The sequence below is a fragment of the Solanum tuberosum genome, unplaced genomic scaffold (genome assembly GCF_000226075.1).
Source record: "Solanum tuberosum cultivar DM 1-3 516 R44 unplaced genomic scaffold, SolTub_3.0 scf00150, whole genome shotgun sequence".
In the NCBI taxonomy this organism is placed as follows: domain Eukaryota; kingdom Viridiplantae; phylum Streptophyta; class Magnoliopsida; order Solanales; family Solanaceae; genus Solanum; species Solanum tuberosum.
Genome location: NW_006239073.1, coordinates 56583 through 80881, shown reverse-complemented (window position 1 = coordinate 80881; position 24299 = coordinate 56583). Strand labels below are relative to the sequence as shown.

Here is a 24299-nt window from a genome sequence, read left to right as displayed (position 1 = left end):
TGACACATGTGAAATTTTGAGAGTTAATATGTTTTTCAAATATTGTAAGTTGTTAACTATTGTGGTTTATGGTATTCTTAATGTAATTTTTCAAATAATATATGTTATTCCCTTCGTCTTAATTATACAATTCGCGTAAAATTTTGAGAGTTAATCGAATTTGTAATATTTTAAATTTATTTTTTAGTACTATTTAAAAAGGAAAAAATTAAAATATTACTATATAAGAAGAGTAGTAATTATATAGTAATTTTTCAAATAATATATGTTATTCCCTTCGTCTTAATTATAGAATTCGCGTAAAATTTTGAGAGTTAATCGAATTTGTGATATTTTAAATTTATTTTTTAGTACTATTTAAAAAGGAAAAAATTAAAATATTACTATATAAGAGTGCCACGTGTCGAAAGAAGAGTGAATTTTTATATAGTAATTATATTATTATATATAGTAATATATATGATATATGATTTAAATAAAATAAAAGTAGGTGGGCCATGGTGCCACGTGTCGAAAGAAGAGTGAATAAAATTCACTCTTCTTTCGACACGTGGCACCAAGATGGCCCACCTACTTTTATATTTGGTTTTTGAAGATGGCCCACCTATCACAAATATGGCCCACCTACTTTTATACACTCCTCTTTCATTATATTTTAATTTTTTCCTTTTTAAATAGTACTAAAAAATAAATTTTATATGTGGGGTGATTTATTCAATTATTAATTAAAGAGTAATATAATAGTATTGTTTTCCCGATCAAAATCACAAGTTCAGGAATCAAGATGCTATTCTTGTTAGTTAATCACTCTAACCAAACGGGCCCTTACAAAATACTACCCAATCTTAGCGGGTCTTTCAAAGAAACCATTCTATACCTCAAAAATCAGTTTTGAGAAAAACTCGAGAAACTCCAATGGCTTCTCAAACCCTAATTCTCCAAAACCCAAATCTTCCCAGAACTACCATCCTCTCTCCTCCTTCAACCCTAATCTACTCGAAACCCAGAACGATTTCATTGTTCACACGGCCAAATTCACTCGCAGCTCCTTCTTTACACATCCTTAAATCTAAAAAATTCACAGTTTTGGCATCATCCTCAACTGTTCTCGAAAACCCCTCTGCGAAATCTGACCCTTTAATCACTCGCTCTACGCGTACAATTACAACTTTTTTTGCAGTCACTTTGGCTGTATCGAAGTTGGTTTTCCAAAAATTGAGCTTTAATGGATTGGGGCAATCTCTGGCGTATTCTGCGGGACCAATGTTTTTCGCTGCCCTTAGGAATCAGCCTACAACAGGAGGATTGAATACCCCTTTCACCGTGGTTGCTGCTGGAATGGCGAAATGGCTTGACATATACAGTGGGGTTTTAATGGTTCGGGTTTTGCTCAGTTGGTTTCCGAATATACCTTGGGACAGGCAGCCATTGTCAGCTATTAGGGACCTTTGTGATCCTTATTTGAATCTCTTCAGGAACATAATTCCCCCAATTTTTGACACTTTGGATGTGAGTCCTCTTTTGGCTTTTGCAGTTTTGGGTACACTCGGTTCAATTCTCAACAGCAGCAGGGGATCTTACTGAGGCAATTGGCAACATATGGTGTAAGGACCAATGATGCTTTTAAAAATCTATTTTTATGTTAGTCTTTTATTACGTGTGTGTAAGAGTTTGAACGTTCGACGGTATTGTAGTTGTAATGTTGATTTCAGAAATTTTGGTACGACTCAAATGTTCTTTATATACTTGAATGAAAAGCTAATTAATGGGTTGCGAATATAGTGGCTGTTTGCCACTGATGAATTTTCTACTACACTGGACTAGTAATAAGAGCAATATTGTTCTTGCAATCTGAATTTGTGTACTATTATGGGTGCTGAGGTTTAAAAGCCAATGTCAGTTATGTTATGCTTCGTGGGATGTCAACAGGGTTAACGTGAGGAGGATGAATAAACTGAATATTAACCAAGTTGTTGTGATCAGAAATGTGGTTCTATGAAATCACCTATGAGTTCATACCTGCTGATGTTGATTTTTCAGAGTGTGTACTTGAGAGCCAAGCTATATTTTATATATGAATTTTGAGCTAATATTTGACTACCTCTTCCAATTTCAATTTTTCAGAGTGTGTACTTGAGAGCCAAGCTATATTTTATATATGAATTTTGAGCTAATATTTGACTAGCTCTTCCAATTTCAATATACATTATCCTATTATTGTGTCTTTGTAATGCCTTGCACTTTCAGCTTTCAAACCGAGATTGCTCTATAGGATGGAATAGATTTCTATTTGTAAAATTGAACAGTATATAGAAGTTAGAATGCATGAGCAAAGTTAGGCTTCTTCTATGTCTCTTTGTTTTTTCACAGGTCAATTGGATGTTAGTGTTATTGATTGTGGACATTATCGTAGTCCTATCTGCAATGACTTAGCACATCACATTCCCTGACATTGGGTTGTGTTGATTGGGAAGTTGACACAGATAATATCATACTAATGAAAGCAAGGTTACCATGAGTTACGTGAATTGTGCAAGAGTGACTTTCTTTCTGTTATTGCTCTTTGATGCACGGTTCACTTTCAGGTCTGCCATTATTGTGGTTAATGCCCTATATTCCACGCAGTTATCCTGCAAGACGGTGACATATTCTTTATGCAGTCAGTATGATTATTGAAAGATGTAATTGGTGATCCTCACAGTCCTTCCTTGAATGTTTCACTTTTCATCTTCTATGATTTCTCAGCACATGTGCTGCTGCTGTTCTCAAAATGTTGATGGTCATCGTTTTGTTGATGATTATATTAGTGGCAAAATTTAACTTAAGTTAAAAGTGCAAAAGATTTTTATGTTATTAGTGTTATAGGTAGTTTATCATCCTTTGATGCATGTTTCCTAGTTACCAATCTAAGCTTTCCTATAGGAACTTATTTGTAAATGACTTTTAAGTGTCTTGATAGTATAAAAGTTAATTACACTATCTGTACATGAAAGTTTTAAGTATAGTGGCAATAAGTAATTGTGCTTTTATGCCTTGGTGGATATGAAATAGTACATGTTTAGAGGCACAGAAAACATGCTCTTTCAACGCCTAAACATATCCGTGGGAGTAAATCAAAAGAATTTTGATTTTTCTTCTTTCCCTACTCTCTACCATATTTCCCTTTTCATAAAGTACTTTGTTTTGTTGCACTTGAGCTCACGTCTTTCGTAAACCACCTCTCTACCTCAATGAAGTGAGGGAGTAAGTTCTGAGTACACTCTACCCTCTTCGGATCTCACTTGTTGTATTATACTGGTATGCTGTTTGTTTTGATAACGTTGTTTCCCTACTCTATTAAGCGACCTTATCCTATTGCCCATAGAACTTTTCTCCAACAATGGTAGCTTGGGATTGTAAATGAGCTGCTACTGCAACACAGGCTTCCATGGTTATGCTGCTGAGACATGCTGTCATTTGAATTGATCATGGAGTGGGGAGAGCCACGAGGTCTCAACTTCAAATTTCAGCGGAGTAAAAAATGTTATGCTCAAACTTGGAGGACATTGTAAGCCGATACCTCTATGTTGGTGTGCAAAAGCTGGTTTGAATACCGATGTTATAAAAAAAGATGTTGCATTTTGGTTTGCAGACCTGGAAAAGTGTAGTAGTGTTTGTCCGTGCTGGTGCTCATATAATCCGCCAACATCTTCAAATACTTTAACGATTTCTTTTTTATCAACTCGAAGTGAAGTTTGAATATATTGAAATGTTAATACTATAGAACTGAAAGTGGATTTTAGCTCAAAGTACCCGAGATAAATTGTCGGAAAAAGAGAATATATATTTATTTATAAAGAAATGATTTGCACTCCACATTTGATGATTTTATGAGATATATTCTTATCAACAATACGTATCATCTAACTATGTTCATAAATCACTTAATATTTTTGTTTTATTGGAAACTATTAATCTATTATAAATGTAACAAAGTACTAGTATGTGTATTTTTTTTTTGTTATTGGTAAAATTCAATCAACCAACTACCATATTGTCAAAGAAATATTAGCTTAAGGTCAATTTTCAATTTTCATCAATCAATATAATTTTTTTTTTCTAATTGTTGGACTACTCAATATCAATGTTGTGGGATTCTTTGTGGCCTTGTAGGATGTGGAATTTTTAAAAAATATATAGGGCAAATGAAAATACAAATAGAACTAAAATCAAAATATACTTACATGTTCAGTTCAAAATTAAAATTAAAAACTTGAATTATGAAATTGAAAAAGAAAAAGGAGAGGGAAAAAGAAAACAAATTAAATTTGAAACATCTCCCAAATTAGGTCAGTGCCGGCGGCAAAAGACATCTCCCGGCCGGCGGCCGTTTTAGCCAATTGACAACTCCGATCTAAACCAGCAGTGAAGTATGAGCAGCGCGCAATTATGCACGTTGCTTGGGGAATTGGGATTCGAAGGTCACGAATCACTTGATCCTGATAGTTTCGAGTGGCCTTTCCAGTACGACGACGCTCGACCTGTCCTCGAATGGCTTTGCTCTAGCCTTCGTCCTTCCAATGTCCTTTCCCCCTCTGAAGTCACACAGTGAAGTCTCTCTTTCGTTTTCTTTCTCTTAGTACATTCTGGATAATTGAATTTGTTTGGTTGTATAATTTAAGTTAAAATGCAATTTAGAATTCTATTTATTTGTGTATCGGAAGTTGTACTAAGTATCAAGCTTGTTGTTAAATTATTATTATTACTATTTTTTTTTTTGATGTTACTAAGCAATGTCATTTGAGCTACAGTCCATGATTTCTTCTGTACTGTATACAGTTTTGTGTAAATTGGACGTCTCCAAAGATAAATGGGAATTTACAGTTCTATTTATTATATCGGATTCATCGGAAGCTGTATAATTTATCAGTTTATTGTGTTTTCTAATTTGCAAAGTTACTAAGCCGTGCATTAAAGTCTTATGTTTAATCTTTTACATAATTGATCTAGTTGTGTGTGTAATTTAATAAGTGTCGAAAAACGTCTAGACATTCTATATGGAAGCTGTACTTACTTCCAACCTTGCAGTCGAATTTGTTTATATTCAATAGTCAATGTCATTTCAATGTCTTCGACATAATTAATGGGTATGTAACATAATTGTGATTAGTTATGCTTTGGCTTTTAGTCCTCAATGAATAGGAGAATATCTGCAAGACTCCATCTTGTGTAGTGGACTTCCCTTCTCTTCGTTCTTTAGAACTATATTTTGGCTTGGACATTGGCCAAATGGCCATAGAAGCTTTAGGATATATTGGCTAGATGTAATTGATGCATTTATAGTTCAATGAGTTTACATAGTGATAATTGTGAGTTTTCTACTGATAAGCATTTTCAACTTTTATTATCTCTTTAGCTTGCTTAGGATTGAGGCGCAATAGTATTAGTTGTATTACCTCTTGAGCTTTCCTTTAAGAATTACTGAATGCTTTTCTTAGTTGCTAATATCTTTTAATTTATTCTTATGGTCTTGATCATTATTGTGTCCTATGTTTGTTTTCACTTATTTTTTTATCAAGACCTCTCTTGATAAAACTAGTCATATGAAAAGAGGAAAAAAGTAAAACTGGTCAATATGACTCTATCCTCGTTCTCAATCAGAACGCGAAATGTTTCAGTTGCTTGAAATGACATCTCTGGACAATATATTACTTATGGAATTCATCTTGACTTCACTATATTTGACTCTGTTTACTCTATCCTATCCTTCTAGACAAGTTTCTTTTCTTGCATCCGTCATAATTCTCTATTTCTATTGACCGGAACACGCTATTCATCCTTTTAATTATTATCTTCTCTTATAACCTAGGTACCAGCATCTTTTACATGAGGAGAAGCTGTTGGAGGTACGTTGTCATACACCCCCACCCCACCCCGCCCCACAAAAAATATGCACGTTGCTTGGGGAATTGGGATTCGAAGGTCACGAATCACTTGATCCTGATAGTTTCGAGTGGCCTTTCCAGTACGACGACGCTCGACCTGTCCTCGAATGGCTTTGCTCTAGCCTTCGTCCTTCCAATGTCCTTTCCCCCTCTGAAGTCACACAGTGAAGTCTCTCTTTCGTTTTCTTTCTCTTAGTACATTCTGGATAATTGAATTTGTTTGGTTGTATAATTTAAGTTAAAATGCAATTTAGAATTCTATTTATTTGTGTATCGGAAGTTGTACTAAGTATCAAGCTTGTTGTTAAATTATTATTATTACTATTTTTTTTTTTGATGTTACTAAGCAATGTCATTTGAGCTACAGTCCATGATTTCTTCTGTACTGTATACAGTTTTGTGTAAATTGGACGTCTCCAAAGATAAATGGGAATTTACAGTTCTATTTATTATATCGGATTCATCGGAAGCTGTATAATTTATCAGTTTATTGTGTTTTCTAATTTGCAAAGTTACTAAGCCGTGCATTAAAGTCTTATGTTTAATCTTTTACATAATTGATCTAGTTGTGTGTGTAATTTAATAAGTGTCGAAAAACGTCTAGACATTCTATATGGAAGCTGTACTTACTTCCAACCTTGCAGTCGAATTTGTTTATATTCAATAGTCAATGTCATTTCAATGTCTTCGACATAATTAATGGGTATGTAACATAATTGTGATTAGTTATGCTTTGGCTTTTAGTCCTCAATGAATAGGAGAATATCTGCAAGACTCCATCTTGTGTAGTGGACTTCCCTTCTCTTCGTTCTTTAGAACTATATTTTGGCTTGGACATTGGCCAAATGGCCATAGAAGCTTTAGGATATATTGGCTAGATGTAATTGATGCATTTATAGTTCAATGAGTTTACATAGTGATAATTGTGAGTTTTCTACTGATAAGCATTTTCAACTTTTATTATCTCTTTAGCTTGCTTAGGATTGAGGCGCAATAGTATTAGTTGTATTACCTCTTGAGCTTTCCTTTAAGAATTACTGAATGCTTTTCTTAGTTGCTAATATCTTTTAATTTATTCTTATGGTCTTGATCATTATTGTGTCCTATGTTTGTTTTCACTTATTTTTTTATCAAGACCTCTCTTGATAAAACTAGTCATATGAAAAGAGGAAAAAAGTAAAACTGGTCAATATGACTCTATCCTCGTTCTCAATCAGAACGCGAAATGTTTCAGTTGCTTGAAATGACATCTCTGGACAATATATTACTTATGGAATTCATCTTGACTTCACTATATTTGACTCTGTTTACTCTATCCTATCCTTCTAGACAAGTTTCTTTTCTTGCATCCGTCATAATTCTCTATTTCTATTGACCGGAACACGCTATTCATCCTTTTAATTATTATCTTCTCTTATAACCTAGGTACCAGCATCTTTTACATGAGGAGAAGCTGTTGGAGGTACGTTGTCATACACCCCCACCCCACCCCACTCCACAACAAAAAGTAATTATAGCTGAGTGAAACTATCATTTCATATAAAAATAATTTGCTTCAGTCTGGTTGAAACCTCAAGAATTTGGTGGTATGGTTAAAGCTGCCTTCATGCCTCCTATGGTATATCTGACAAATGCTGATATATATTCATTAGGGTGTTTGCATTAAGCATGCTCCTTTGCTCAATTGTTAAGAAAGCTTATACCTGTTTAACGTCAAGGTTTTTCCCCAGATCCCACTTGTGGAATTACACTAGGTATGTTGTTGTTGTACTTCGGGTGCTTTTCAGAAGAGAGGAAAAAATTTCTGGAGGTTCTTTAAAGTTGCAAGATGAGTTGTAATATCTAGAACCATTACTATTGATAATTACTTATCATTTGTCAACCTTAAGATTTTTTTAACCTCATTATATGCTTTCATTGTATATTTTTTGGGTTGTTGTTGTTTAGGGTGGGGTGGGTTGGTGGGGAACCACTCAACACAATGTATCTACTGTAGGTACTTATGCGTATATGCTTATGTTTATAATATATGTACATATAAATATTTTATTCACTAGTAGTTTTCATTTAATAAAAGTTGAAGATGTTTGCTATCAAGTCCTTCTTTATTCCTTCTTGCCACTATGTGCATACAAACATCCTCATTTGTGCAATGAATTTGCAGGGAGAAGATCTAGACTTTGCTTATGACAGCATTTCAGCCTTCTCAATGAGGAGAGAAAACCAAGAGGCAGCTTTCGGAAGCGAAGAAGGATTGAAGGATATAAGGTGATGACTATTGTCTCTTAAATCTGTTGTTCTTTATTGCTAAACCTTTTCTAATCTATGTCAAAATTTGAGTGTGTATTAATGCTCAAAATTACATTGTTAACTTAATTCTAGTTTCTAAACGATTCACATTCACATTGTGATGTACCTATACTTTCATATCACTGATCCAGCATTGTATTTACTCATGATGTGACAGTAAGTTAAATAATTCTTAAAGAAATTAGTTAAACATGCCTTTTATCTCAGCTATACTTTTTCTCGTGGTCTGTTTCTCTTTTCCTTATTTTTGAGACTTTCTGTGCTCCCAATCAATACCTTCATTTGGATACACTAAGCAAAATCTGTCAGATTGCGGGAGTTAGCAGACCCTTAGAAACAGTTATCTATGAGTTCACACCTCAGATGTTATGTTGTGTTTCTGGAAATATTGTGAATGATGCATCAGGGATTTGATCATAGGTATTTGAAGCCCAGTCTTCTCGTCCTTACCTCGAATGCAACAGCTGTAGTTTATATTTCCCCATTGATCTGATCAATCATCAGTTCTGGATTATCTTTATTCCATAATTAGAAACTGCATATGAAGAGGCAACTTAGATACCAGAGAGTTGATGAAGGCAATTTAGTGTGCACAAGAAGATGATGTATCTCTCTCTGAATTCTATTTTTTGGAAATAAGTAAACCATTAACATTCTTAGAACCTTATCTTTGCTCCTTTGTATATTAAAATGAATTGGTCTCAGAGTAATTTGTTTTTACATTTGCTCTGCTTTTCTCTGATATTGATGGTTTGCTTAATCATCAGAGATGCAACTTTAGCATTAAAAGCTGAAGAATTAGAGTTGCAGAAACAGCTGAGACGATTGCAGTCTCAATATGATATGCTCACTGGGCAGGCTTCTACATTGATTCAGGGAAAAAGGGCTCGAGTTGCAGCAACTTCTATTCTTAATGGACAGCAGGCTACCACAGATGATAGCCTTTCAGCTAGGAATTTAGAGGTATGCCAGTTAAATGCAACTTATTTTATCTTATTTGCATTATTTACACCCAGTCTATACAAAGAATATCATCTCCAATTATGGTATATGTAAGGTTGCTATTAATGGTAAATCAGTTAATGTGGGATATTTTAAAGACAGTGAGGCCTGGTGATTATGTAGGCAGCTTAACTGTAAACTCTTCTTTTGCTTTACCTGCAACTTGACCAAACAAAGCTTGAATGCTATTTTGACGGCAGACAATTTGGGAAGAGGATCAGAATATTAATAATCTTGGCTTGTTTAAGTGGTAGATTGAAGATGTCAATCTGACAACTGGTTTGACATCTGGTTTGTGGTTTTCATCTTCTTTGGCTTTGTTATCTGATGATTATTTATTTAAGATGCTAAAACTCCTTTAGGCAGATTAAACCTACGGGAGATCAGGTGAGAGATAGAAGCAAACATGGAATGTAGCACCTTCAAGTGTTTTTAGGATAATCTGGAAACGGATAAGCGGATTGACCTTGAAAGGGAAATAAAAGATCCACTTGAAGGATTTGAAGTGTGTTTGGAAGATCAAGAGTTCTTTACTATTACATATAAAACTTTCCCAATGTATGGGTGCTTGGATCAAATAATTAGAGGGCTTGAGCCTTGTATAGCATTGTAGCAATTCCATTTGGCACTTTTCTGGCGCATTCTTTTGGGTAACCTACTTCATCAATGTCATTTATTTTTGTTAATGAACCAGAAAAGTATTGAGCAAAGTAACATAAAAGAAATTCTTCCGGAACAAGTGTTTGTCGTTGAATTACATAAACTCTTAGCTCTTCTATTTATCATTGAAGTTTGCTTTACATCCTATCTCAAGGTGTTGATTAACCAGCTGTGCTATGTTTATGGCCATAATGATCAAAATTTGTATTTTGCATAAGTGGAATGCTTTTAGGAATTCATTACGCTGCACTATTTTCCATTTTTGTAATGTTTAGCACATTAAATGGCTGCATCAGATTTTCCCCTTTGCCTATAGTTTTGCTATTTCCATTTTTGTAATGTTAGCACATTAACATGTCTGTTTCAGATTGCCCCTTTACATATTAGGCCACCTGTTATTAGTGTATACTTTGGGCTGGTTTTGGCAGCATGAATGCTATCTAGCTTTTTCGGGTAAAGAAGAAACTCTTCGCTATAAAGTTCAGTCATTGTAAAGGCAATCTGAAATTCTTATTACCTCTCCATAATCCATATCTTAGCAAATACATCCACTAAAGAAACTTGCTGTGAAAGGTCCACTCTCCAAGTTGAAGGCATCCTATATTTATTGTCTCTACAATTCTGGTTTGCCAGTGAGCATAATATATACTTCTGATGGGAAATGTACATATATTGATACTGTGTAAAATTTTAAATGGTTTCCTCAAATGCTTCACTATACATAGATGAATGCAGTTCTTGGAAGGATGGCTTCTACTGCGCAAGAGTTGGCACACTATCATTCAGGGGATGGTACGTCCATTTTTTTCTTATGACTATTTCAGAAAATTTCTCTTGTTGCTTAAAGGGTATTTGTGGTGAATATATTTATTAGAAGGTTTTCTATGCTTTGGTTTGGATGTCAAAACTCACACTCCCAGAGAGATCTTTTGTAAGATCTAATTCTTACAATGTACATAATGACTACTAAGATTCTCCAGAAAAAGATGGGATTATGCTTTTTCAAGAAGAGTGCTGGTCGCTGCTTTGCTTTCAAAAATGATGTGATTGTGCACATGTTTTGTGTATACTCTATAAATATGCTGCATATTTCAATCAGACTAGCTGTAACAGTCTATTGCTTAGCTCACTTGGACGTCTAGGTTCCAACATTAGCAGGTCAAATGAGTATCTGAATTGAGAAAATTCTGTTTTCCTTTCTGTGCTATACCCCCAGACCCCACCTCAGGGACTATACTGGGTATGTTGTTGTTATCTATTTCTTTTTACTATTGTGACTATTTCCTTGATATTTCAGATTCTTTTGTATTGTAGAAGATGGAATATACCTTTCTTACTCGGACTTCCACGCATATCTGCTGGCGGATGCATCTTGTGTAAAGGAGTTAAATCAGTGGTTTACCAAGCATCTAGATACAGTACGTTTGGAATATTATTATTTTACTTGGTTCTTTCCCTTGTGAGCATTTTTATCCTCTTAACCTTGGTAATATCACGTATATTTGGAGACTCATCAAACCTTAGACATAGGACTTGGGTTGTGGAAGCAACATAAAAGTTAAAGCTTGCACACAATTTTGGTATAATGCGTAACTGTGAACTGATTTTGCTTAGTGTTGATCCATGAATACTTGTTGCTTTTACCTGCTCATTAATCCATGAATACTTGTTGCTTTTTACCTGTTCATTAATCCAAGAATATTTGGTGCTTTTTACCTGTTCATTAATCCATGAATTCTTTTAGGTGTAACTTACATAATGCTAAAAAGGTCACTGTAATCTGATCATTGAATTGTTAACCTCTAAAGTATCAATTTCTTCCTTGGAGCTTCTCTTATTTTTAAGGTAGAATTCTTGAAACGAGCCAATAAATATTACTCCCTCCATCCCATTTTATGTGAGGTACTTTGACTCGGCACGGAGTTTAAGAAAGAAAGGAAGACTTTTAAAACTTGTTGTCCAAAATGAATGATAGAAATTTGTGTGGCTGTAAATCATTTCATTAAGGGTAAAATAGACATTTTATAGCTAAATTGTTACTTGATATAGAAATGTGTCATTCTTTTTGGGACTGACTAAAAAGGAAAGTAAGTCACATAAATTGGGACAGAGGGAGTATATGATCTTGTTTTGAGTTTATCTTTAATGTTGAGTTTTTTCTCTTCAGCTCTACGAATATAGGAAGGCTTACTGTGGGACTTGTGTTTCTTGCTGTATAGTACATGATATTCAATCTTACTTTTTAGATGCTGAATTTTATAGTGGCTATGCATATGCAATACCGTAGATGAGTAGGGCTTAGGATGACCAGTCTGTACCCTTTCTGCCAACCTTGAAAATGTCCCTTTGCCTGGCCAATGCCCTGACCTGTCCCAGATAATCTGCTCTTCTAGAATATCTTGGCTTCCAATGGCTAAAAATTTTGTGCATTTATGGTACAACTTGATTTTAGGGTCCATCTGATTGGTTGCTGAGGATGCTAAGTCAAGTTTTTACCTAAATGACATATCAAATATTTTACTTTTTAGTGGGCGTGGCCTTAGGATTGGCAGGCACGTGTTGTCCAGCCAACTATTACAATGTTCATCTGCATAGCTGAAAATTTTGGCCCTTCCCATCTAATCTGCACTTTCCAGATCTATTTTATAGAATTTCAGTGTGTTGACTTTCCTATTACTGGTTTATTGTGGTTTAGGGTCCCTACAGATTAGTTGCAGAGGAGGGGAAGTCAAAATGTTCATGGGTTAGCCTCAATGACATATCAAACGTTTTACTACGAGGTATTTACATTCATACACCACCTTTCACATCAGTTCTTTTCTGCAAGTCGGGTATATGTTTGTATCTGGATTTGCTTGTGTACTTATTGACGGAGAGATTTCTTCTCCTAAGAATTGGAGAAATCTTCCTGGCTATTGTGTGTGGTTGTTAGGTTGATTTGTAAATATTTTTCATTGTGACATGGCAGATCTGGTAAAGTCTCACCACCCGCCTGTTTCTGAATTGCAATGCCTTCGCTCCATGTATGCACCATGTCTTTTACTTTAATCTTAGCAATTTATGTTTCTAATCGGAAGTGCAAAGATGTCGTATCTGGACAATATGTATAGGAGTTCACTTTCTGTTTTCATGTTTCTTAACTTTTTATATTACCTATTTCCTATCGAATGTTTTGGCTTTTATTGGGATATATCCTAATATTTCGTGACATTCCTGAAACAGGATGCTTGGTCATCTACATTAATTGTCACAACATCGGAAGTTGAAGAGATTTACTTTTGTGGTTCCTATAGTATATAAATATAGAACATAAGAATTTAAACTACTTTGAAATACTTCCCCTGTATGTCAATCATGAATCATCACTGAGAAATTGTCAACACAGCTTCATGGTTGCCCTTCTTTGTGATAGATTTGTTCCAAGGGAGACGCAATGGATAGTAGCTCAAGTTGAGAATGCTAAGCAACAAGCTATTCTTACTGCGTTCAAGGGTCAAGTGACATCAGATGAGGCTCACATTCATCTGGACCTTCATTCTCTTCGGTAGATGTCATCTACACTCTTCTGCACCTAAAACTGATATATTTTTTGCTGTTCGTGTTCATCGTGTATTCTCTATTTGGATTATTGCATTATGATGTTAGTGACATATGGTCATTCTATGAGGCTAATGTTGCTTGCCATATGAATGGTTTTTGTATCTATAAGGGGTAAACAGGGTGACATCACATCTTAGAAGTGTGCCATTCTTTTTGTAATGGACTAAGAAGGAAATTGTGTCACATAAACATAGTGTTTACTTGTCCATTTTTGTTTAAACCTGCTCTAAAACTCGATTTTTGCTTGAGCCGAGGGTCTATCGGTAACAACCTCTCTACTCCACAAAGGTAGGGGTAAGTCTGCATACACCCCACCCTCCTTAGATCCCACTTATTTGACTACACTGGGAATGTTGTTGTAGTAAACATAAACGGGAATAGTAGGAGTATCAAGGATTGTGATCATATCAAGACAATATATGGAAATTTTCATGTTTCACTTCTACAAAATGATCGGTGAGTTCCAATTAAACTCAAGTCCGACCACCCCCTTCCCCCCAAATCCCTCTCTCCAAAAAAATTAAAGAAGGAAGAAAATCCTTTGAAACTGGAACTGGGTGTACTTAGAAGGTTAAGAAGCATCATTTTGTTCTACAGATCTTGCATGCTTAGTTATTTACTTTATTTTACGTTGGTTACGTAATCCCAAAAAAATTTCTGACGTCTGAATTGTCATTGCGTATCATTTGTTGTTCTATACATCAACTATCACATTTGTGCAGTAGAATACAAGCCTCTATCTGTGGGGAAGTGATTGAGAAATCTCTTTGCAGTATCTATCATAGTTGCATTACAATTTCCCTATAACGAGGAATAGCTAGAAAGACTTTCAATTGTAAATATGCATTGGAAGCTAGTTCTTTTCTTTTTGTGACATCCCCAAATAGTTCTTATTTTGGAATATTGTGGAATGTACTTATCTACAATCTGTTATCTCTTTATTTAATGATACTCTGCCGTTTAGTAAACATTGTTTTTCTAAAAATGAATGTTATATCCTTACTTGTGGGCTACTTTTATCATTAAATTCTTTCTCTTTGCAGGAGAAAACATGCTGAACTAGTTGGAGAAATCTCAATTTTATATCGCAAAGAAGAGAAGTTATTATCCGAGGTAGGTCTAGCACTTGTGGATTATCTCTTCTGTTCAAATTCCAGCTATTTATTACTTAGTCTGTTAGTCATGAAACAAGAGAAGATGTCAGGTAGCACCCTTAGAGACAGAGTTATCATATTGTTGATTAGGTGATGCTTCAATATCAGCTGAGGTGATCAATTTAGAATGAACATACATATTTTAAATTTCAAGACAACTTCAAGAATTCTTTGATGTCTTTTAATTTTGATGTCAAAGTTGGGCATATTACCTACTGCAGTTCTTTTTTCAGACTATTCCTGATCTTTGTTGGGAGCTGGCTCAGCTACAAGACACATACATCTTGGAAGGTAATAATATTGTCGTCTGACCATGTGATCTTAAAATTTTAGTTAGCATATATTTTTTTGTTGAATTCTATTTCTTGTGGAATATGTAGGAGACTATGATCTAAAGGTCATGCGCCAAGAATTCTACATTAACCGGCAAAAAAGGGTATGTGTAAGACAGGGTGATGTGTTTCCTATACAGTTCTTTTTCTTTATTTCTTCTACTAACAACCATCATAAGGAGCAGATATTAATTGCTCGCTTTTGCTAATTTGGCATGCATCATTTTCTAATTTAGTGCATTGATGCTTAGAAATTCTTGTAATTCTTACTTAATTATGGTTTCTCTGCAGTTCATAAATCATCTAATTAATCATGTTTCAAGACATCAATTTCTGAAAGTAGCATGTCAGTTGGAAAAGAAGACCATGCTTGGGGCATTTTCATTGCTTAAAGTTATTGAGTCTGAGCTGCATGGATACCTGTCAGCAACAAAAAGCAGAGTGGTAAGTATATGCGTAGAATGAGTCATGTCACAAGACTTGAATTGAACTTGAAGAACCTTCACCAGCTTGTCCCTTCTCCTCCTTTTTAAGCCTTATTCAACTTTCCATACTTAATTTCCTTAGCCATCCAAACATCTTTTTACTTTCATAAATTGAACGATTAAAGATATGAAGCTGGAATTTTGGTTTTAAAATTTTATTTGCTATAAAAATGACGTTTTTGTGTGGGTCTTAAAATTTGACATTTATGGAACAATTTAAAATGTAGCTGAAGATAGTTGAATAGATACAAAGGATTTTTTTAGATGACCCCAATTAATTTGGGGTTGAGGATTGTCAGCTGGTGTGGTTGATTGAAGTGCTTGATTTTTCGTAAGAGTCTTGGGAAGTCAAGGTGGTGTTACCGGTTGATGCATGTTTAAGAGGCAATGTAGGACGCTATTGAAATATGGACACAGGATGGTTATACCTTTGAGGCCTCTTAAAAGAAAATTTCCAGCTTTAATTGGGACGTGGGAGTGCAATATTTATCTTTGCTTTCTTGTTTGTCCACTCATGCAACTTTTTTATTTTTAGGGTCAATGCATGGCACTGATCCAAGCTGCATCTGATGTTCAAGAACAAGGAGCAGTGGATGATCGCGACACATTTCTTCATGGCATCAGAGACCTTTTAAGTTTATATTCAAGTAATGGATTTGGACATTGAATTATTACTTCACCATTTCTGGGTTATTATTCATACTAATTAATTTTTCAGATATCCAAGCTGGTCCATCAACATATGTATCGTCACCTGGCATTGTTCAACAGATATCAAGCCTTCATTCAGATCTAATGTCTTTGCAATATGACCTTGAACACACTCTTCCTCAGGATAGAGATCAATGTATAAATAGACTGTAAGTTCTCATTTCTGTCGAATTATACCAGTCTCTATATAACTCCTCTCCCGTATTCTGACAATATTAATCATATTGGGAAGAGCTTTGAAGCTTTAGAATAAGATCTCTACACAATACGCTCTTACATGGACCTATATAGTGCTGCCAACGCATTGGTTTATCCATGTTTTTATATCGTTTTTGATCTTAAGTGAACACCAACTTATCACCATGTGTAGTCCTTGTTGAGAATATGTCTTAGGATATTGCAGAAATAAAACAGTTAGCTATTTTAGGGTTTTAAAATTATGTTATCAGAGTCTTATGTGACTTGAATTTAGAAGTTAGTTCGTTTTTTTTTTTTTTTAACTTGGTAAGTTAGTAACATATTTTTCTATAAATATTGGTCTCTGAATTATTAATAAAATAATTCACTTTGACAATACTGCAATAGTTTTTCTCTGTTATTTTCTTAATTTCTATATTAAAAGCCAACAGTTCTGATGAATCAGTGTTGAGACGGAAAATGAAAACTATCAAATAGTACTTTTGTCTGCATATTGATCTGTTTCTAGGTCATTATAATTGTATAAGGTGTCTCTTTCTTCTTCTTTTTTTGTGACAAGTGGTCAGCTATGTCTTCATTTACAAGTGATGACTTGCTGGAACTACAAGGGCCTGTAACTAGGATCCAGTCAACATATTTTAGTTTCCTTGGATGTAGCTGTGAAGTGTCTTGAAAAATTCGTGAGGATGTGTTTGTAGTAATTGTTCATGGAAGATGGGAGTTTTGGACCGGATAGTTTTTAAGAGAACTGTGTTGAAATCTCTTGGGGCTGGTTATATACTGGAATCTCTTTAAAAGTTACTTTAGATCACCATGTAGCAAGGGTGGCTAAGAATCACCCCGTTTTGCATAAACCATATTTCTTTTACCTTTCATGATGTGTTTTGTAGGTTGAGGTCTCCCTGTTTAATTTATACTTCAAACAAATATATGTTATCTGAATTCCGAGTTTGCTTTTGCTTTTATTATCTCTGCACGGACTTGTACTCCTTCTTTATGGCATTTCATTAATTTAAAATCAATACTGATGGGGATTTGAGATGTAAAACTGTCATGGTGTGAAAACAACTTATACCTTTCTTACGTCATATTTTAGGTGCACTCTTCTTCAAAGTTTGCAGCATTTATTGTTTGCTTCATCAACAACTGCTCAACCAATTTTAACACCTCAGGTATATTATTTGCCATTATGCCCTTTGCTTTCTGTAAATATGGTTTCTATTTGTCTTTTCCCCCTCTTTCTATATGCTCAAAGGCTTTTGAGGTTTATATATCTTGCTTTTTAATAGGAGTATCTGTTTACTTAACGTAGGAGTTTTTACGCTCTGCCTTTCCATAATGTATGGGTCATAATTGAGTGCCCCTTTTTTTTTGGTGGACTGATGTACCAGTCTTTTGTTTCCTGGAAAAATATATCTTCTTGATTGCTTAGCTTACCTAACTCTTTTGAGTTATATGAATAGTCACATAAGTTATAATGCTCATTTTGGGTGCAAAAGTTGTGGATGGTTGCTCGCTGAGCACTTCAGTCCCTTCTGTTTAATTTGAATATTTTATTCTCTTACTTCTCATTTGTGTCCTTCCCTGTATAGACACTAATGAAGCAGCTAGCAACATTGGAAGACTACAATAAGAACCTATCTCGTGCCATTGAAGACGTGAGCCGTGAGCACTTGAAGAAGAAAGATGTAAGCTTTCAGCTCAAGTCTTCTTAATTTTGTCCCTTAGTAGACACCATCTCTAATTTCTGGTGCCGTTCTGTTTCTCATATTGTTCCTCTGTACTTGTTATGGTATTAGACACGTTATCACTCTTTTTATGCTGTATATTTCTTGAAGATGGAAACTAATAAATGATATCCTCATCATAAAACAGATTTACAAACATCAAAAAGAAGAGAGACGAGTTTTTGTTGATTTCTTCTGCTACCCTGAGCGCTTATGAAACAAGTCATGGAACTTGCTGCAAGTGTTGGAGATTTGCAATCTTCATAGGTGCTCTTCTTTGTATATTTTGCTTTGTACGTAGTTTCTTCATTTTTGATGTATTTTGTGCATGTATGTAGCCATGTTTCTTCTTTTCTATTTTCAGTTCAATATTTTCATGAATACTTTTGGAAGGTCCAAGCCCATCCTAGTATCATTACTAAACATGTGCCGTGCTCTAATTATCTTATATGCATGTCTTGAAAGAGTGGTTTTGAGATTAGAAGGAATATTAACATTTTTTGACCAACATATAGTATAAATACATATTACTACTTATCTATGCTATTTTTTTCAGTGAATTGACACCCCTCGAGCCACCACCATTGATATTTACTGATAAATTTGGACAAAGGAACTTGGTATATTAAAGTAAACATAGTTATCAAACGCAAACATGTTATATGTGGACCATATTCTAAATATTATCCTTACTTGTTTGAAGTTAAAATATGCGTTCTCATGTTATCCAAAGTTGTGAACAATTTTCTCAAACAAATTATGTATGTTTTACTCCTTCATGCCTTCTAAACTAATAATAGTAACTCATTAGCTAAGATCAAGTACAAAATGTAAAATTCTTTGTAAGAGTTTGGTGTGTAACTAATAATTTCCGATTTAGAGAGGTGCTTATGTCCTTTTTTTTTGAGGAAATATTTGTTGCATTGATAATGTGAAGAGGTCCAGATTATTATGTCACTTGACTAGTGCTAAATATTTGTCTTGATTTATATCTTCACTTCCTCTTTAGTCAACTAATGTTGTTTTTATTGCTTCTTTTGTTAAATCATTCTTTAGACTCTAGAGCCTTTTAAATCCACCTTTAATTTCAGTGTAATCCAGTAAAGATGCAAAAGCAAATAAGTATCTGTTGGCTGTACGAAAAGTAAAATCCCTTCGATTAAAAGATAAAAGCAATTAAACTCCTGTTTGGACCTTTGATCCGATCTTAAAATTATGTGAAATCTTCCTGTTATGATCAAAAGAAAGAAGAGAAAAGCCTCTAGGGCAAGTATAAAGATATTTCCAATAAGATGATAAATACACTTTAGATTAATTGGGACTTTTTAAGTATTGATAATTAGTCACACAACAAAGTAAAAAAGATCAACAATAAAAATTAAAAATGGCACAAGAAGGCTTCTTGTTTTTTCTCATAAAAGCAATACTACAAGCTTCTAATCCCAACTTCCCATACAATTCCTCATAATTTTATAAATTACAAAAGCTAACACCACTAGTATTGTCCTACTAAAGACATCAACATATACCTCCAAGAAGAAACTTACTGTTTACAAAAGAGAATAAAAGGGAAGTCTCCTCTATTGTACCATATGACAATAATGATATATTTATCTTCTTAAGATGACCAACATTCCATATCTTTCTTCTTCATTTTTTGGCCCTTTTTTTACTGATTTAAACCCCAAAAAACATGTCAAACATCTCTATAGTAAATAGCATATACTAACACACATCTTCTCTTATATGCATTTGCTTTAAATTTAACAAGCACAAGTTGGCATCAAGCAGCTTGATATGAATCCTCAGATGCCTTTCTGCAATGAGTTTAAATATACGAAGAAATAAAAAGAAATTCAACATCTGCTATATACAATCTATAAAAGAGATAAATTGACCTTATGTATACATGTAATTTTCCGACGAAAAAATTCGAGTCACCTCTATGGGAGAATGTTACATTTTGTAAACTCAAATTTATTTTTTTTTCTAACTTCTTTTTTAATATATAAATGAGGTTGTCTTAATAATTGATCTTTTAACTAGTAGTGCAATTAAAATCGTTAAAATAAAGGCACCAAAAAGTGATTAACTTTAACTACCAGTCTACCACTCTCCAGTCTCTTTTTATTATTATTATTATTATCCTTTGTCAAAAAGATTAGCAGTTTAATTAAGTAGTGTCCCTTCAGATGTGACACTAGAAAAGAAGAGTGATCATTTTGCCTTTTATTGGTCCACACAGAGTCCCATTCTTTATGGTACATGAATGGGTATGGGATGATATTAAAGAAGATAACTTAGTTCACCACTTTTTCCAAATTTTGTACTGCCTTTCACACTAGGGTAAGAAGCTGTTTGAATCGACTTATTTCATGTGCTTTTAAATAATTTTATAGTATATTTGAATAAAATAAAAAATATGCCTAGAACTTTCTGACTTATAGTATGAGTTTTGTCTAATAAGTCATAAATTATTAGTAAAACTATTGAATTTTGCCGACCCAGAGCCAATAGTCTAACTCCACCAAAGTCAAAGGCATTTGAACAACTTATAAATGGAATTAACTTAAATAGTCATCCATCCAACCGCTAAAAGATATAGATGTACCATTTTAGACTTGGGGTAGAGCAAGTCCGGAGAAATCTTGTAAAGATCTTCATCAACAGGCTTTCTGGGCACATGTCTAACTGTTGGAACTGGAGAAAGAGCAACAACATGCCTTGGGGATTCTTTCTCACAATTATCACACATCACCCATGCCTCGTTTCTTCCTTCTTTGTAACTTCCTTTTTTCTGCACACATTTTCACTGAATATTTGCCAAGTCGTTGTGATCAGAAATGTGGTTCTAAGAAATCACCTATGATCTCATTTCTGAAGATGTCGTTTTCAGGGTATGTGTGTCAAATAGAAATGAACTTGAGAGCCATGCTATTTTATATATGAATTTTGAGCTAACATTTGACAAGGTCTTCCAATTTCAACGTACATTATCCTATTATAGCGTAATTGTAATGTCTTGCATTTTCAGCTTTCAAACTGAGACTGCTCTATAGGATGGAATAGATTTCTATTTGTAAAATTGAACAGTATATAGAATGCACGAGCAAAGTTAGACTTGTTCTATGCCCCTTTGTTTTTTCACAAGCCAATTGTATCTCTGGGTTATTGATTTGGGGGCATTATCAGTCCTATCTTGAATCTTCAACGACTTAGCACATTACATTCCCTGAAATTAGGTTGCCGTGATTAGGAAGTTGACATAGATAGTATCATACTAATCAAAGCATGGTTACCATGAGTCATGTGAATTGTGCGAGAGTGACTTTCTTTCTGTTATTGCTCTTTGATGGGTGCTGTTCGCGTTCAAGTTTGCCATTATTGTGGTTAATGCCCTATATTTCTCTCAGTTATCCTGCAATACGATGAGAAATTCTTTTTGCTGATTATTGAAAAATGTAATGGGTGATCCTCACAGTGCTTCTTTGAATACAAACTTTTTTCACTTTTCATCATCTATTACTTCTCAGCACCCTCACATGTGGATCGTCACATGTGCTGATGTTCTCAAAATGTTGATGGTTATTTTCTCTTGTTGATGTGTTATATTAGTGGCTAGGATTTAACTTATGTAATTAAAAATTGCAGAAGTTTTTTTATGTTATTACTATAAATTGCAAAAGATTGCCGGTTGTTATAGGTAGTTTATCATCCTTTGATGCATGTTACTAGTCTAAGCTTTGCTATCGGAACTTACATGTAAATGGCTTTTTAAGTGTCTTGATAGTATAAAAGTTCATTACACTATCTGTGCATGAAAGTTTTAAGTATAGTTGCAATAAGTAATTGTGCATTATGCCTTGGTGGATTTGAAATAGTACATGTTTACAGGCACAAAACACATGCTCTTTCAACGCCTAAACAGATCCCCGAGAGTAATCTAGAAGAATTTTGATTATACTTCTTTCCTTACTCTCACTACTGTATTTTCTTTTTCATAAAGTACTTTGATTTGCTGTAATTGAGCTGAGGGTCTTTCGCAAACTACCTCTTTAATCTCTATCTCGTGGAGGTAGGAGGTAAGGTCTGCATACACTTTACTCTCTCCAAACTTCACTTGTTGGATTATATTGGTATGTTGTTTCCCTACTCAATTTTGCGACCTTATCCAATTGCCCATAGAACTTTTCACCAACAATGCTAGCTTGGGATTGTAAATGAGCTGCTACTGCAACACAGGCTTCTGTAGTTATGCTGCTGAGACATTCTGTAATTTGAATTGATCATGGAGTGGGGAGAACCACAAGGTCTCAACTTCAAATTCCGGTGGAGACAAAATGTTATGCTCAAACTTGGAGGATATAATTATCCGATACCTCTATGTTGGTGTGCAAAGCTGGTCCGGATACCAATGTTCTAAAGAAAAGATGTTGCATTTTGGTTTGCAAACCTGAAAAATGTATAGTGTTTATCCGTGCTGGTGCTCATAAGAACCTGATCCGACATTTTATTAATGCCTTAACGATTTTTTTTCTTATTAACTCGAATTGAAGTTTGAATTTATTGAAATATCAAAAATATAGAACTAGAAGTGGATTATAGCTCAAAATAACTGAGATAAATGTGAGGAAAAAGATAATATTTTATCAAAAGAAATTATTTGTGCTCCATATTTGATTGATTTTACGGGATATCCTCCACTATCAATAAGTACCATGTAATGTTGTTCATCGATAGCAATGACATGGAAAAGAATTACTTAATTTTTTGTTTTGTCGGAAACTATTAATCTATTTTTCATGAAACAAAGTTCAAGTGTGTGTATTTTTTTTTGTTATTGGTAAAATTCAATCAACCAACTACCATGTTGTCAATGAAATATTTACCAAGGTCAATTAGGCAATTTTCCAATTTCACCAATCAATATAAAAATAATAATCTTATTGTTGGATTATCAAAACTCTCACCTTGTTGGTGAGGGTTCGATTCTTCACATTATATAATCCATTCCCCATTTCCCCTCCCTCTCCCCCCAAATAATAAAAAGTATCAAATGTTGTGGGATTTTTTGTGGCCTTTTTAGGATGTGGAAAAAAGTAAATAAATAGGGCAAGTGAAAATACAAATAGAACTAAAAATCAAAATACACTTGCACGAATTGGAGTTACAACTGACAACGCAGGTTCAATTCAAAATTAAAATTAAAAACTGGTTATCTTTTTTTCTTGTAGTTTAATTATCAAATTAAAAAAGAAAAAGAAGAGGGAAAAAGAAAACAAATTAAATTTGAAACATCATATCTATTGGGGAAAATATTCCGACACCAGTTGTGAGTAACTTTTAAATTTCTGATAAATCTCCCAAATTAGGTCAGTGCCGGCGGCAAAGACATCTACCGGCCGGCGGCATTTTTTAGCAAATTTACAACTCCGATCTAGACCAGCAGTGAAGTATGAGCAGTGCGCAATTATGCACATTGCTTGGGGAATTAGGATACGAAGGTCACGGATCACTTGATCCTGATAGTTTCGAGTGGCCTTTTCAGTACGACGACGCTCGACCTGTCCTCGATTGGCTTTGCTCCAGCCTTCGTCCTTCCAATGTCCTTTCCCCTTCCGAAGTCACACAGTGAAGTTTCTCTTTCATTTTCTCTCTCTTCATACTTTCTACAAAATTGCTTTTGTTTGGTTGTATAATTTCATCTTGTTCGAAATTCGAGCTAAAATGCAATTTAGAGTTCAATTTATTTGTGGATCGGAAGCTCTACTAAGTATCAAGCTTGTTGTTAAATTTGTTTTTTTTTTCATTTTAAAGTTACTAAGCAATGCCATTTGAGCTACCGTACATGATTTCTTCTGTACTCTATACAATTTTGTGTAAATTGAACGTCTCAAGAGATAAATGGGAATTTACAGTTCTATTTATTATTTCTGATTCACGAGAAGCTGTATTATTCATCAATTTATTGTGTTTTCCAATTTGCAAAGTTACTAAGCTGTGCTATTTTAACGTCTTATGTTTAATCTTATACACAATTCATGTAGTTGTGTGTATGATTTAAGAAGTGCTGAAAAACGTCTAGACATTCTATCTGCAAGCTGTATTTACTACCAACCTTGCAATTGAATTTGTTTTGTATTCAATATTCAATGTCATTTCAACGTCTTCCTTCACCATCATTAATGGGGATGTT

At 34.3% G+C, this 24299-nt stretch overlaps 4 protein-coding genes across 7 annotated transcripts in view; 3 read left to right on the top strand and 1 right to left on the bottom strand.

Annotated features, from left to right (window-relative positions):
• The first annotated feature begins 792 nt into the window (after positions 1-792).
• LOC102587508 (ylmG homolog protein 1-2, chloroplastic-like) lies at positions 793-3741 on the top strand. Of its 2 annotated transcripts, none has more exons than XM_006352596.2 (2): positions 793-1604; positions 3422-3741. In XM_006352596.2, exon 1 carries the CDS (start codon positions 916-918, stop codon positions 1582-1584), a length of 669 nt encoding a protein of 222 aa, XP_006352658.1. In that variant the 5' UTR covers positions 793-915; the 3' UTR covers positions 1585-1604; positions 3422-3741. The 2 variants fall into 2 exon arrangements, with proteins under 2 accessions (XP_006352658.1, XP_006352659.1); XM_006352597.2 differs by lacking the exon at positions 3422-3741 and adding an exon at positions 2586-2810.
• Positions 3742-4260: 519 nt separating this feature from the next.
• Positions 4261-22723, top strand: LOC102588046 (AUGMIN subunit 3-like). Of its 3 annotated transcripts, XR_367653.2 has the most exons (19): positions 4261-4587; positions 5849-5885; positions 8089-8192; positions 9002-9197; positions 10622-10688; positions 11211-11314; positions 12592-12676; positions 12865-12919; positions 13309-13440; positions 14540-14609; positions 14884-14941; positions 15031-15086; positions 15274-15426; positions 16003-16114; positions 16186-16327; positions 17473-17548; positions 17969-18064; positions 18252-18370; positions 22346-22723. XR_367653.2 is itself a non-coding variant. In XM_015311018.1 (18 exons), the coding sequence occupies exons 1-18, from the start codon at positions 4412-4414 to the stop codon at positions 18318-18320; spliced, it is 1788 nt and encodes a 595-aa protein (XP_015166504.1). In that variant the 5' UTR covers positions 4261-4411; the 3' UTR covers positions 18321-18486. The 3 variants fall into 3 exon arrangements, 2 of the variants coding, with proteins under 2 accessions (XP_015166504.1, XP_006352660.1); XM_015311018.1 differs by lacking the exons at positions 5849-5885; positions 22346-22723 and adding an exon at positions 7350-7386 and having other exon boundaries at positions 18252-18486; XM_006352598.2 differs by lacking the exon at positions 22346-22723 and having other exon boundaries at positions 18252-18486.
• LOC102588811 (uncharacterized) overlaps positions 20509-24299 on the bottom strand; it is an 18560-nt gene continuing 14769 nt past the window's right edge. The window contains exon 3 of the mRNA XM_006352760.2: positions 20509-20900. Coding sequence (XP_006352822.1) covers positions 20673-20900 — 228 coding nt within the window. The 3' untranslated portion in view covers positions 20509-20672. The remainder of the gene's footprint in view (positions 20901-24299) is intronic.
• The window catches only part of LOC102588487 (AUGMIN subunit 3), a 12362-nt gene continuing 11444 nt past the window's right edge, over positions 23382-24299 (top strand). Inside the window, exon 1 of the mRNA XM_006352599.2 lies at positions 23382-23734. Within this exon, the coding sequence (XP_006352661.1) occupies positions 23559-23734 (176 nt within the window). The 5' untranslated portion in view covers positions 23382-23558. The remainder of the gene's footprint in view (positions 23735-24299) is intronic.